General features: G+C 43.5%; 1 protein-coding gene across 3 annotated transcripts in view; it reads left to right on the top strand.

Annotated features, from left to right (window-relative positions):
- LOC135895964 (tRNA:m(4)X modification enzyme TRM13 homolog) overlaps window positions 1-16,151 on the top strand; it is a 409,379-nt gene that overhangs the window by 353,573 nt on the left and 39,655 nt on the right. For 2 of the 3 annotated variants that reach the window (XM_065424239.1, XM_065424238.1), the window contains one exon: window positions 7,445-7,502. The exons of the other annotated variant lie outside the window; for it this stretch is intronic. In XM_065424239.1, coding sequence (XP_065280311.1) covers window positions 7,445-7,502 — 58 coding nt within the window. The remainder of the gene's footprint in view (window positions 1-7,444; window positions 7,503-16,151) is intronic. 3 annotated transcript variants of the gene reach the window in all.

Genomic DNA, 16,151 nt, shown 5'->3' with positions numbered 1-16,151 from the left:
TGAATGAGCGTCTACAACTTGCGTGGAACACGATGCAGATAACGTGCACGCATGAGAGCGCGGCGCGCTGTTCACCGCCGCGAAGAAGCAATCAGGGGACACACACATATACACACACACAAAAGCTTCAAACGGTTCACCACGGCTCGTATCACACCGCTTCGCGATGCGAAGCGGACCGTTAGCACCTATAAAGATAACGCTAGAAGTAAGGAAATCCGAAGATGACCGTGGACAGTTGGCTGAGCGAGGTAAATTTAAGTCCTCAAGCGCCCGCGTTGCAATCCGTGAAGTCCCCGTAAAGATGGCGGCGAGCGCCCATGGCCTCTTTTAGTCGTCTGCTAGCCAGAGAACTTGACAGACCAAAATCGTCCTGGCAGGTTCTGGCAGCCCGCGGGTAGCCAGAACCGTCCAGCGCGAGCAAAACGAACGCCCGGCGGAAGTGCGTAGCGCGGTGGGCGGAGCAACCCGCGAAAAACGAAGACGCTCTGGCTGGCTCTGGCAGCCCGCGGGTAGCCAGAAGTGGAAAATCGAGGAAGCCCATTGGGGGAAGGGGAGTTTGAACCGCTGGTGTTTTGAGCCACTGGTGTAAAACAGTAATAATTACTCAAACAGTTTTCCAAAATATTTATGTGAAACTTCAAGGAAGCACCTCAAGGAACAATAATGAAAGTAATAATTTGCTATTGTTCATTTAAGTACCGAGACGAAAATATCTCAAATAAACAAAATATGTGCCTGGTTCCTAGTTCCCAACTTTTGTAGCTGAGGCCATGTACAATGTTATTATGCAGGTTTGTTGGTGTCAATGCTTTTCAACCCGTCTCTTTACTTCTTTTCTTCCACCCTCTTCTATGTTCATTGGAAAATATTCATTCATTCATTTATTAATTCATTCATATTAGCCATAGTGATGTCTATACTACGCAGGAGAGCAGTTGCTTCGCAAATGTGAAGATGGGTAAGTTCCTATTGTTCAGGAAGCATTGGCTTTTACGCATTGCAGCAGGCACCTGGTTCATTTTTACTGCATTCTTTAGGATCGCAAAGCAATTGTTGTCGGGCCAGTGATCACGTGGAAGTTTTGGCATACTCTATTGTTGCATGCAGTCAACTTTTCTGTGCAAGCAAGCTGGCTTAGCGTGCGTCCAACTGGCACCGGAGCTTCCACATGCTTAGTTCACATAGTGCTGTACTTTGGGGAGAGTTGCACAACATTTTACAGTAATAAATAAGGGCACTTGTACAAGCAATATTCAAAATATAACTTAGCGTGAAAGCTTGGGCTTGTTGGTGATTCACACAAAAAAAGTGATTTCTCCTTCGATTGCACTTTCTTCTCGGGAAATGGCGTGTGTTGACAAGGTTTAAACGGCAAAAATTTCGTGTTCTCTGTAGGTACGTCGCTATCATTATCAGCATTGCAAATGATGTTCCAGGTTTTTTGCCAATCATTCACATATTGTGCATGGTGGCACCCTATATATGCCTTTTGCTTTGTGAATAAACTGTTGTAAGTCAGCGCAGTGAGCGAGTCGCTCTCTCGTGTTTTTGCCCGCTATGTTCTTTTTCGAAATGATAGAAATTAGACTGCTAGTGAAGCATTGGTCAAAGGTTGGTCCTAAATTGACTGCGCACACTTATATCAAAGAAAACGCCACACGACGGGAAGGATTGCTTGTAATAATTTGTACATACATTGCCAAAACGCTGATGGTTAAAAGCAACTCACGGTCAGAAAAGATAAAGTTGCGCTTGACATTAGCTGAACACAGTTGTGAAGAACAAGATAACGCATTCACGAGCATCTAACGTTGTGTGAGGTACCATTAAAAAAGCCTACACGTCGAATCGGAAAATTAGGCAACCCTACAAAAGCTTCTGTCTTCACTGGGGCTGTCATTTACGTTGCTGAGTCGACCAAAGCAAGAACTTTGCGTCGTTGCATTGAGGAAACGCTAGACGCACTGGAGGCTGGTTTCGACGATACCTCTGATCGAAGTATTATATTCCCGGATTCCCAACCTGCCGAAAATGGGAAAACTTGACCAGTAGTTTAAGCCAAGCCGTCATTTCAGACGGTGCATGGTGTTGCTAGTAGAAGAATTAAGCAGACGTTTTTAACAGTGTGCATAAATATTCTGTATCAATTTGATTTATTCTTATGGCCTGGTAAAGAAAGACCTAAACAAATGGGAACCTAAATATGCTGTTCAGCCTGTTCAATAGAAATGAGGCTTGTTTACAATACTTTACAGTGTATGTATTTGCCTTATGGAACAATTGGACTGGTGAGCTGAAGAGCCTCCAAATGAGAAACTTATTTCAGTTATCTTGTGTTCCATGATGATGACAGGAATAAAACAAGGGAATAGCACTTCATTAGATGTTGTGTTCACTGAAGGAAAGATACTACTGCACCGCACCGTGTCGTAAAGGTGTGCAGGCATGACAAGACTGCGAAATAAATTCCAAGAGGACGTATGTACAAAAAGCACGGCTTCCTTGATGAATGTCTGCAAATCATTGAACAGAAGTGATCAGCCCCTATGTGTTTATTCAAGAAACGGCGCCTCTGCGCAGGAACTGCAGCTCTCATACTGCACAACCTTTCGGGATAGTTTCAGCTGCAAAAGTGTCATCTTTTATACCTGAATAAAATGAATATTTTACAATATTGAATAGTGAATTCTCGAATCGAATACAAATCAGACAAACGGCAACGACAATGTAATTCGTATTCCAAATTCCTATTTCCCAAGCACCTATTTTTTCATCACACAGCTCAATGGGAACATGGACGAAAGAAAGAAAAATACAACCACACAGTGCTAACTCACAACTAATATTTTATTCATTAAGTTAACACCTAATGTAGTTTGTAACAGTGATATACCTAACTTATTATCTTCTTCTGATTCAAAAGATTTCTTGGGTATTTCTACTACATTTTCATTAACTCAATTAGTCACACAAGCCACGAGATTCACATCCACTTCCGCAAACATTCTCGATTTGATCCTAACCAATCGTCCCGATTATGCCTCTACCATCCATTACTTACCGGGTATCAGTGACCACTCATTGCTAAATATTCACTTTAATACTGCGTTTGTGAAACTTCCGAAGACTGAACAAATAATGAGAGACTATAAGAGAGCTAACTTCGAAGCAATAAATAATGAACTCAGTCTATTTCTTAACATATTCATGAGTGATTTTGAGAATCGTAGTGTGCAGTCAAACTGGAACATGTTTTCGGCAGAAGTAAATCGCTTAATCAATAAACACATCCCAACCCGTACTATAACATGCAACCCGCGCGTGCCTTGGTACAATAATAATTTAAAACGACTATCCAACAAAAAAAGACGACTGTATCGTTCCGCGAAGCAATCACCCACTGACTCACGTTGGAAAGCCTACACATTAGCATCTAACACCTATGTAGCCGCACTCAAATGCGCTAAAGAAAAATTTTTATCAACCACATTATCATCTATGCTGATAACTAACGTAAAAAAATTTTGGCGCGTCATACATCCACCTTCCCATGATTCTATCACTCTTAACACGTGCTCTGGTAACCCTGTTCCGAAAAACCTATGCGCAACTCTCCTGAATAATAACTTTGTTAAAAATTTCTCGTGCACAGTTGATATTGAACTACCTATCTTGAATGACTATAACTTCTTAACTATGCCTCCAGTGACTGTTGAAGTTCCCGGAGTTATTCGACTAATAGATTCATTGAAGATGGATTCGTCACCCGGCTTTGATAACATCAGTGCTAAATTTCTGAAAAACACCTGCACTTATAGTTCCATTATTCTAACCAAAATATTTCAACAATCACTCGACACACCTACTGTTCCATCAGAATGGAAAATAGGAAAAATAATTCCTTTGCACAAATCTGGCAGCAAAACATCACCTACAAATTATCGCCCGATATCATTAACCAGTACCTGCTGCAAACTGCTAGAACACATTATTTTTACTAAAACTGCGGATTTTCTTGAATCTAATTCATTTTTTTCGTCATCACAACATGGTTTTCGAAAATCATTATCATGTGAATCACAATTATTAACATTTACTCACAAACTACACCAAATACTTGACTGTTCTTCTCTTACCGATTGCATCTTTTTAGATTTTTGGAAAGCCTTTGACAAAGTGTGTCATAAACTTTTACTTTATAAACTAAGCAAATTAAACCTCGATCATAACGTTCTCAAATGGATTGAGTAATTTCTCGCTAACCGCTCTCAGCTCGTAACAGCTAATGGCCATGACTCACCTCATAGCGACGTTCAGTCCGGTGTGCTCCAAGGTTCCATCCTGGGACCTCTATTATTCCTTATCTACATTAATGACTTACCTTCAGCAATAACCTCTGACGTACATTTATTTGCAGACGACTGTGGAATCCTCAGAGAAATAACTAACGAGCACGACATCTCCCTGCTTCAGGCCGATCTCAATAACGTCAGCAAATGGTGCCGATTGTGGCGAATGGAACTCAACATTAACAAATGCAAATTTCTGAGAGTATCCCGATCTAACGATAATCTGCTGTGTACTACTTGAATAACGTTGCTTTAGAATCTACTAACTCATATAAGTATTTAGGCCTACATATAACATCTAAATTAACATGGAATCATCACGTCGAATACATAATTAATCAAGCTAACCGCTTGATGGGATACTTACGCCGTAACTTTTCTCATGCTCCCTCTCCTTTAAAATTACTACTTTATAAAACCCTGTTACGGCCAAAATTAGAGTACGCTGGAGCTATATGGGACCCTTACCACGAAAACCTAATACATTCCCTTGAAGTCATCCAAAACAACGCCACTCGTTTTATTCTATGGAATTACTACCGTGGTGCGAGCGTTTCTTCAATGAAATCGAATCTGGGTCTTCAACCGCTAGCAACACGTCGAAAAATTTTCCCTCTTTCATTTTTTCATAAGCTGTATCACCACCCTACACTTCACCCAAAATTCATGTCGCTACCATACTACTTATCTCACCGTACTGATCATCATCATAAAGTTAGAATTGGTACATGAAACACGACACACTTTTTACACTCATTTTCGCCACGTACGTCGAAAGATTGGAATGAACTTCCTTCTGACATTGTTTCCATTAATAACAATGATCATTTTCGAAAAGCACTAGCTAACAATGTACAATAGCAAACACTTGTACGAACTGCTCCTGGTGTTTTCCTTTTTCTTGTTTAATGCTACTTTTATATGTCATGTTCTATTACTTCATTTATCATACTTGCAGCTAACATTGTGTAATTAGCAAATATTGTGTGTAAGCTCATGATTTATTTCCTCCTCATTTGTTGTATAACCCACTCCCCTCTCTAATGCCGAAAGGCCCTTAGGGTAAATAAATAAATATATAAATAAATATATAGGAACAGAACTCCAAAAACCAGAACATGCGCAGGACAAGCACCACGCTTCAATGATGTAATAAAAAGTGTACATTATTAGGATTGATTTAAATAGCGAAATTCTTTTTTTTGAAGAATGAACGATGGTTCAATTATACATGTGCCCCCCTTAATCTCTATTGTATAGTTCTGCCATTTTTCTTGCGATCTTGCTTGCGTGTTTGGAGATAACCGAAATTTCAATAAACATAGAAACGCAGCCACATGATTTACAATGCACAGGAAGGTGTAGCAGCACAACCATTTGCAGAGATGACTCATGCTCTCTAAGAAACGCAGCGATTCGTTTGTCTAACATATTTATTACCACACAACAGAGAAATTACATACACAACTACTTTTGCACATGCGGTATATTTGTTAACGTTGTTCTCTTTATGTCCGCCCTTTGCCTGCTTATCTGTTAGCGTTTTGTCAACATTAGAGCAGATGTGGCCAACCTTATTTCTTGCAGAATGTAGTACATCTATGCTATACCGGAAACCTAAGTCCTTTAAGCTATGTGAATTTAGAGTATTTACAGAATCCCCACATGTCTTGTTTTGCTTCACTTAGTTTGATCGCACAAGTTTTGTTATGGGCGCACTTAGTGCTAGAAACCATACAATCAAAACAGAGGTAATGACAGTGCTCGGAAAGCCAGCGTCCACTAAACGATTAATCTATGCATAAAAGGCTGGCTTTGACAGATGTGAATAATAATTATTTAGTGATGCATTCACTATTGTACTTGCTATTGCCCTCTTCACAATCTCAGAGTGGCAAGAATTACAGCTCAGCATTGATTTCACAAATCTGAAACTAATCCTGAACTGTAATTCTGGCCACACTAGGATTGTGAAGAGGGCAATAGGAACTACTGTTCTGAATGCATCACTAAATAATTATTCTTCACATCTGTCAAAGCCTGCCTTTAATGCATAAATTAATAGTTTAGTGGACGCTGGATTTCCGAGCACTGTCATTACTTCTGTTTGTGACGGTATGGTTTTCAGCACTAAGTGCACCCATAAAAAACTTGTGATCAAACTAAGCCAAGCAATACAAGACATGCGGTGATTCTGTACATGCACAGAATGGCACATGACTTAAAGAATGTTGGTTCTAGGTACGACATAGATGTACTGTTTTCTGCAAGAAATAAGGTAGGACACATCTGCTCTAAATTCTAAATTCATCTGCTCAAATGATAACAGATAAACAGGCAAGGGGCAGATGTACAGTGAACCATGTTAACAAATACATTGCATGTGCAAAAGGAGTTGTGTATGTAATTCCTTTGTTGTTGGACAGTGAATATGCTAGACAAACGAAGCGCTGTATTAATGTTCGCCTTAGAGAGCGTGCGTCATCTCTGCAAAGGGTTGTGCCACTACATCTGTCTCTCCATCGCAAATCATGTGGCTGTGTTCCTATCTTTATTGAAACGTCTATTCTCTTCAAACACACAAGCCAGATGGCCAGGGAAATTGCAGAAGTAAACAACATAAAGATTCATGGAGGCACATGTAGGAGTTAACCATCGTTCATTCTTCACAAGAGATAATCTTCCGATTTATATCAGTCCTGATAGCTTACTTTTTTTTCATTACATCATAGGAACGTACCATTGGTCTTTCGTATGTCCTAGTTTTTGCACTTCGGTTCCTATATATGTGTCTCAAACTCCTTATTAAGTTATCAGTTGTGAATCAGTGCGATGTTGTGTTTTTTTGTTTTGTATATGTTGCTTTTGCGTTGTTACGAAACATACAATGAATGCTAACCAATTCGCCCACCTTGCTATCTTGCTCCAGCATGAATATTTTGTTATTTTGCGCTGTTAGTGACATTAGGCTTCTCGCTGTAGCAGTTGTTTGCAGTGCCTGCAACACTGCTTAGACTGTGCATGCAGGAGCTGCTAAAGAAACGATGTTACAGAGTCACATTCTTGTAATATTCGTCTATTCAACTTCGCAGCGCCGCAAGCAGGCACCAGTGCTCACCATTTCACTGAAGATGTGGGTGGTCTGAATCGGTGAGTGCAGCACTTGGCTCTAGCCATTCTGTTAGTGATATAGGTGCAAGAAATTGTGTAATCTTTCTGAATTAAGCTTGTTCTGCAAGCAATTCCACCTATTCAAACACATGTAAGATGTAGATATAGTCTTATGACGCAGCTGCTGCATCAATTTCAGTGAAGCCTGCTGCAATTAGGAGAAACTTGAACTCTAGCTACTGTTGAAACCAGAACTTAGATTTATGACTGCATTATTCGTTACAAAAAATGTTGAAAATAGGTAAATCGGTAACAAATTAGAACAAAAGCACAATTTTAATTTTCCTAAAGAGCCTTCAAGCTACAAGTTAAAAAACTATAATTCAAGAAAATATATGGCTTGATGATTAGCACACAAAAGAACATCATAACGATACACCTGCACAAAGTCTTGGGTGTGATACAGCCGCACACGGTTGTAACATTTTTTTATGTTGTATCTAAATTGTCGTCTTTTTTGTCTTGTTCTGAATGTTAATGGATCTTACATTATTGTAGTTACCCAAGGCGAATTTTACTACAGGTACTACATTAACCATTACAAGCCTTGTATTCACTTAATTCAGATTGTTCTACTCTAGTTGCTTGTCCTGAGGTGTGGTAATTAAGTGTCTTAGATGCGTGTTTTTGTTGCAAAGTTACTGCCTGTTTTAAAGTAATATTGCAACTGTACTTATTTTGTTTTTTGTATGATGAAGGGGTTGCCGTTGAAGGCTGTTTTTCTTTTCGTTTTATATTGATTGATATGTTTTGTTCATATATGAGTGCTGTATCAACTGTGCAAAGGTGTTGGGTCCTCTGTCAGGCATTCTGTGTTTAATTCCAACATCCTCGTGTTTTTTCTACAGGAATCAATCAAACTGAAATCAAATGAAATAAACCTAAAAATAGAACTACAAGGTTTAGAAATTCGTAACCTTGAACCAAAATCAGATATTCCAGACTGTAAGCTACCTCTGTTCGAACAGCTAAAGAGGAAAATTTACGTATCATTTTACAGCTTATGTATGATTGTTACAAAACTTATGAACGTTTTTAAATGGCCTACTGGTAAACTATTGGTATACTTGGGAGCATTGTAGAATACAACAACATGACTATATTATACATTGCACTCGACTACTCCTACACGTTACTGGTGGAGCTGCGGGGTAAGCTGTTCCATGCACTGTGACCAACAGGGAGCTGCCAACTTCGATTGTGACACTTTTGGCGCTGACCTTCAGCACGGCTGGCGACAACTAGCACTACCAGTAGAATTGGATATTCGGTCAGTCCGCATATGAAAGATGTCAACCAATGCAACGGCTAACCAGACTGGAGAGAGCACCATTGCGCCTGCTGGTGGATTTTCAACTCGTCGCGAACCACAAGGTCGTTTCACGGTGACGCTTTCAAGGAGGTTGAGGACTGGCTTGACTACTATAACCAGCTGCCAGCACCAACGAATGGGATGACCACCGGAAGCCCCTGTATGTCTACCTCACTTTCATCAACTTCGCCCACACCTCGTTCTATAACCTTGAAGCTAGCTTGGCGACCTAGCACAATATTTTTAGCCAGCATTTTTGTCTTCCCGTTACCTTACAATTGGAAGTCGCGCAACCTAAAGTTTTGAAAACGTGTTGAAACGAGAGGCAGCGATGCTTCCCTTTTGCCTGCGCTCCTGAACACTACAGTGCTGTAACAGTGAGCGTTCATGTTTATCGAGTGAGGTATTTTTCTGTTGAGTTATGCGCCCTTGACATCGTGCTTGTTAGAGTAATTAGCGAGAGAATGCTCAATGTAAATTATACAGCCCATAAATCGACGAACCGCATGCCCGATTTCACAAGTTTGCTTAACATTTGGTATAGCTGAGTGCTTCGCTGAATACCTACAGAAGTTCGGACTGGAATGAGCACGCAGAACGTGCCCTCAATTCCAGGAATCACATATCAAATGAGCGTTGCCATGTTTGTTGGGGACATGTCGCGGCTATTCTGGCGAGGTGATCCTGGAATGATAGATGAAAGGAATGCACATTGTTGATGTCAGGTGTGAAAGAGCAGTCGTTCGCAGGTTTTGTGCGCAGCCCACCTAGTACGATAACCGAATTCCCAACTGAATCAACCACGATGAAACAACTCAACATCTCTCTTGTCGTCCATGGTGGCGCCTGATTTGACAACCCTTGAGGAACTCGTCCATGGTAATGTACGTAAGGATGTGCAAACAGTTCACGCACTGTCTCCTTACGTGGTCTGCAAAGGTCGGGCAGCTAATACAACTGCTAATTGTGCCGCAAGCTGAGGCCCTTCTAACATATGCCGAAGCCTTACGAGCTCCTAAGTCGGCAGCCTAATATCCGTATCATCCATCCACGCGACAGATGATGCAGTACTTCTCGAGCCCTAGGCCTTGTGCGATTCCTACTCGAAACGTATGGAAATCCAGTGTCTGGCATGCTCCCGACAATTAGCCACTCTGCTACCATTCTGGTGAAGCAGGTCACCTACACTGAGAGTGCACACACCAGCAGATGTGCCTTCCTGAGTTTCGCCCAGGTGCATGTCGTCTCCGTGATAGTAAGCAACCCCAAGCTATTGCCGAGTACTTGGCAAGCGACCGGCCTCAGACTCTTCAGCTGCATCAGTCCCGCGTTCCATATCGTCGACGCTCTACGTCACCCGGCCAGCACTCGGCTTTTGCTGATGGCGTTGGGGGCAGATCAACTAGGTCCCAAAGCCCACGTGAAACTAGGAGCAGCGGCCTCCGGGGGTGGGGCTACTGTTAACTGTTCTATAAAATATCCTCCTTCCTGATACGCCAGCCAACCGCCGACAATTCCCTTTCACAGCCGCATGCCGTCGACGACAAAAGTGCTTCCACTGACATCCCCATTCACTTCGACAACTCTCCAGTCATTGCCTTCGTGGACACTGGCGCCGATTATTTTGTTATGATTACCCAACTAGGTGCTGAAATGAAAAAAAGTCACAACGCCTTGGCACGGACCAAGCCTCCGGACAGCAGGTGGTCATCTCCCGATACCGATTGGGAGATGCACCACCAGGCTCCAAATGCATCAGTCAATGTACGTTGCCTCTTTGATCGTGTTGTGCGAGTGCTCCTTGGAAACCATCATTGGGACGGATTTCTTTTCTGAGCACGGAGCGGTTATTGATTTTTGAACGAGAATCATAACTTTTCCTGACAACTACGCCCCCGGTCTGCAAAGTAGTAACAGGCGCAAGACAGCACTGCATGTTGATGACACTGACACTCCCGCCACGAGCCTGCATGTTCGTAACTTTTAAAAACGATTGCGACTATAACAGTAGTGGCAGCGCTAAAGGAAACCTGCCGGTGCTCTTAGCGCAGCAAATCTGTGTTGCCTGCGGCATTATTCAACGGAATTGCAGGATGACTGAGCTTTTGGTTACGAACATCAGCGGCAAACATCAACACCAGGTAAAGCCAACGGCCATTGCTCATATTGAAGTAATCGGGGGTGCAATACGTTCTGCTTTTGCTGAGCCTTCTGCAGCTGTCAAGGGTAAACCGCAGTTGTCAGTCCAGTCTGTATAAATCCTGAGCTCTCAGCGACACAGAAAGAGCATGTATGCAGTAGTTTATGCATCTTCAGTGACTGCTGTGCACCCACATCAAAAGTAAAACAAACCAACATCGCAGAAAAAAGCATATTGGATCCCACCTATCAGCCTGTGCGTCACCATGCTGAGTGTCACAAATGCAGCGAATGGCTATTTATTGTCAAGGGAAGGACACGCTCGACGAAAACGTAATTGAACCCTTCATCAGTGTGTGGGTGTCCCCTGTCGTACTTGTGAAAAGGAAGGATGGCACTCTTCTGTTTTGTGTGGATTACCACAAACTGAACAAGGAGACGTAAAACGATGTCTACCCTCTTCCCTGCATGGATGGATCTTTTGACTTCCTTCAGTGTGCCCGATACTTCTCCTCAATGGATTTAGGGAGCAGATAATGACAGATTGAAGTTGACGAAGGTGATCGCAAAAAGACTGCGTTAGTAACTCGTTACATACAGCCTGTACGAGCTTAAGGTGCTGCCCTTCGGTTTATGGTCAGCTCCCGCAACCTTTCATTGTAATGATGGATGGTGCCGTCTAGTCTTAAGTGGGACCCATGCCTAATCTATTTAGACATCGTCTTCTCAGACATTTGAGCAACGCTTCCAGCAACTTCAGGCCGTGTTTCTTGCAATTCGCTCAGCAGGCCTTTCATAAAAACCTGAAAAATGTAATTTTGGTTATCTAGAGCTGAAGTTCTTCGGCCATGCTGCTGGTCAGGATCGTATTCCGCCAGATACAAAAAAGAGTGTGCTTGTAGCCGCATGTTCACCACCAACCAACAAATATGACATGTGCCACTTTTTGGGCCACTGCCTATACCACAGATGCTTTATGGAGCCCCTGATTCACTCCTGAGAACCCCTGATTCATCTACCAATGGAGGATATCCCGTTTATTTAGAGTCCAGAGGACAGAGAAAGAGAGACCTCCGGACCCCACAACTTTGATAAAGATGCAGAAACTCAACTGCGCACTGATGCCAGCTACATTGTCCTTGGTGCAGTCTTCATGCGGTGGCAAGATGGCTGTCAAAGTGATGTTGCTTATGCTAGCCGTACTATTACATCCAAAGAAACGAACTACTCTACCACTGAAAAGGAATGCTTGACCTCAGGGTGATAGCTAAGTTCCAGCCATATTTATACAGTCGTCCATTCAGAATGGTTACCGGCCACCGTGCCCTTTGTTGGCTAGCCAATTTCAAAGACCCTTCAGGACGGCTCACCAGGTGGAGCGGTCGTCTGCAAGAATTTGACGCAACAATATTTCGCGCGCTTTCTTCAAAAGCCAAAGACAATCACCACGCAGCGCGTACGTTGCCACAAAACTTTGATCGGTTGTTTCTGAAGCCTCTCTACAACGTAGCGGAATGCATTTGGCCCTAAATGAATATTAAAGGTACTGACAATCAATTTTTATGACAAGTGCAAGGGTTAGCTTACCGGTCAGAGTGTCTAATCATGAAGTGGTGGTTATGGGGAAAACGCTGTGAACCAATTTTTACGAGACCTTTTCGATTTCTAGTGAGGATGTGTTTCACTAAAGCGTGTTTCACTAGAAGCACCTCGAAAATAGTGATACGTGATAGATGATCGCGATAGCGATTATACGCCGGCATTAGTTTGACGCGGACCACAAGTGCCGCCATAGGCGGAAGAAAGTATTATTTTCGTTATCAAGCCAATGATCCTGCGATTCACGTTTTATGAAGTGCTAGATTATTTCTCCAGTAATAGCTATGTGATTTCATGGTTTCCTGCCCAACTGTTTTGGTTATTAACTAGTCAAAAGTGTTTTTCAGCCAAGCGAAGTTAGGTTCTCGAAAGCGAGACTACGCTTCTGCAGGTGATATGCAGTTCAGCGTGTTGCCGTAGCCACTCACATGCTAATATGGCTATGCTGGCACCCATTTATGGCACAGCTAGTCAATGGCATGTCGTATCTCACAGGGAGACCACACAACTCTGGGCACTTTCTCGCAAACTCGCGTGCATACAACAGCATCTGCGCTGCCATGCATTGTGGGACGCGAGCACCGCTCGTTAGTGTGGACTTTCTTTACTTCCTAATACACATAGAATAAAGCTGTAAGTGTCTAATAATATATTGTCACGTAGTAGTGGCAGTGAAAAAGCACAGCAGCAAACTGTCAATAGCTTTACTGATGGGTGAACATGTGCCCACAAAAGCAAGTTACACTCAAAGCACGATGGCGTCGAACACAGCCAGCGATCATCGACAATTTGATCTGTCGGTCAAGTGCGTCAGCTTTTTACATGAGTGAATGAAGTTTCCAAAGTAATTGCTGGTGCCCGCCTGTGTTCCACAATGTACTACACAATTCGCGTCGTGCATACAATCAGATTACACAAGCTTCGGTGACAACAGACAATGCATAGAACCATCGATAACATACCAGCAAGTTCCACTCATGCAGACATGTGTTGCACTGAGCGATAACTTTAAGTTGGTAGTGCGTAAAATGCAGTGCCTAAGAAAAGGATAAATAAATACACGTGTCAATGCCTCCCTCTCAAAAAGTATCGTTCACATGCTATAAACGCGAGCGCAACAAACTAAACCACACACAATGAAGAGGAATAACAAAGAAAGAAAGTCCCAGAGTAAATTACCATTGGTAAAAGGTCCTAAGGTGCAGAACATGGACAATTTCAGGCCGTGAGCGGCTCCACTATGATTGCGAAGTGCTGTCTGACACGACCTCTTAGTCCAGTGCGGCAATACGTCGTATGATCTTGTGGGGTCCGTAATAGCATCGCAAAATATTTTCGTTAAGTCCTCGTCAGCGTATTGGAGTCCAAACCAAAACATTGTTGCCGGGCTGGTACTTGCCGTAACGTCGGCGAAGGTTGTAGTGTCGGTTGTCGTTTCCCCGCTGGTTCTTGTTCTGCAGGCGAGCGAGCTGTCGGGCTTTTTCGGCGCGCTGGAGATAAGCGGCGTCGTCGAGATTCCCTTCATCAGTCACGTGTGGGCTCGGTGCTGCGCCACAACGCTGTCTCTTAACATGCTGGATTTCACCATGCACATGATCACCGCCGTTGTTTGCCCCGTGCTGCTACCTCCACTGCCTCCACAGCATGCGCCATCACTATACCTATAGCCCAACCAGAATGACATCTCACCTACCTTGGCTTTGCTGAAGGAATCTAAGCCGGCACTCGGGTATTGGATCCTCCAACCAGCGTGGGATCACGCATCGAAAGGGACACTATCAAGTCCGTCGACTATAAAGGAGCAGCAACCATCGCGACCGCCTTGTGGGCTCGGTGGCTGCGCCGCAACGCTGTCTCGTAACATGCTGGCTTTCACCATGCAGATGACCACCGCCGTTGTTTGCCGCGTGCTGCTGCCTCCACTCTAGATGGCTTGCATCGCGGCACCAACGGAGCACGCGCCGTCACTGTGCCGATACCCCAGTCAGAATGACATCTCACCTACCTTGGCTTTGCTGAAGGAATCTAAGCCGCCACTCGGGTACTGGATCCTCCAACCAGCGTGCGACCACGCATCGAAAGGGATACTATCAAGTCCGTCAACGTGCAAAATACTGTCTTTTCAGTAAGAAATGTAGCAGTTACTGACCATCACACGTGTTCCAGCGTGTCCATCACACGCTGGAACGTAGCAGGCGCAGAGTGATGTCTGAATGATATCATATTGAACACATGAGCAGGCTGTCTGCCGTGTTAAACGTGGTCTTCTCTCGGCCCCTTTCGTTAACTTCAATTTGCCAATAACCAACTTTGAGATCCATCGACGATGAGTACTTAGCATTGCAAAGCCGGTCTAATGTGTTGTCTATCTGTGGGAGGGGGTGCACGTTCTTCCTAGTAATTTTGTTCAAGCGGTGATAATCGACGCAGAAGGGCGGAGTTTCATCCTTCTTCACTAGGACCACAGAAGACGCCCATAGGCTTTTCGATGGCTGGATGATGTCATCGCGCAGCATTTCATCGACTTTTCACATTATAACTTCTCGTTCTCGCGTTGAAACTCGGTAAGGGCTCTGACGGAGTGGTCGAGTGGATTTTTCGGTTGCTATGTGATGCTTTACAACTTGTGTTTGCTGACTCTTCAATGACGTCGAAAAGCAGTCTTTGTATCATTGGTGAAGGATTTCGACTGTTGCTGCTTACTGTTAAGGAGGCTGGGACTTATTTCAAGGCCTGTTTCGAGAAATGTGGTCGTCGGCCTGAAGGTATGTGATCATCGTGCCCTTGTTGGCGTGCTTGAACTCTTGGCTGAAGTTGATCAGCACCACTTTCACTCTTCCTCCACGCAATCGAGTAATCACTATTGCGACGCAAATTTCACGATCGAGCAGTATACGCTCATTGCCCTTGATGACACCTTCTAAGTCTGCGGGTGCTCCGGTGCCGACGTTAATGACAATGCTGGAGTGAAGTGGGATGCTCAATTGATTTTTTATCACACTCAAGGGGTGGTGACGACCAGAGCCCTCTGGCGGTATCGCTTGATCTTCAGACAGCGTTATCGATTTCGACTTCAGGTCGGTGATTGCACCGCTTTGGTTCACTTCACTTTTAGTTCCTTAGAGACACCTCACTCGGGGTATAGCATAAGACCTGAGGTTTACAAATGCTGCTTATTCTAATTAGTGGCCATCTTAGTTCAATGAACAGTATTAGTATTAAGCTTATTAGCAAACGTCGATGAATACGTGATTTCGGCAATGTGACGGGGCAGGCTGTTCCAGTCGTTGATGATCCCCAAAAGAAAGATACAGAGATGGTTGTATTATGGCTGCCTGGACGAGTTACTTGCAAGGAATGCCCTGTGTACAAGGAATGACGAGTGGGAGGGGCCAACACAAATGGTGCATGATCATGCAAGCTGTGAGAGAATTTAGGAAAAAGAAATCATGAATCAATGCGACGCCGGAATAATAGCGTGTTTAAGGCAGACTCTGCTTTAAAAAAATTCAATTATGGGGTTTTACGTGCCAAAACCACTTTCTGATTATGAGGCACGCCGTAGTGGAGGGCTCCGG

Source organism: Dermacentor albipictus, chromosome 7 (genome assembly GCF_038994185.2).
Source record: "Dermacentor albipictus isolate Rhodes 1998 colony chromosome 7, USDA_Dalb.pri_finalv2, whole genome shotgun sequence".
Classification (NCBI taxonomy): domain Eukaryota; kingdom Metazoa; phylum Arthropoda; class Arachnida; order Ixodida; family Ixodidae; genus Dermacentor; species Dermacentor albipictus.
Note: the sequence above shows the minus strand (reverse complement) of the source record. Positions and strands in the feature narration are given on the sequence as shown.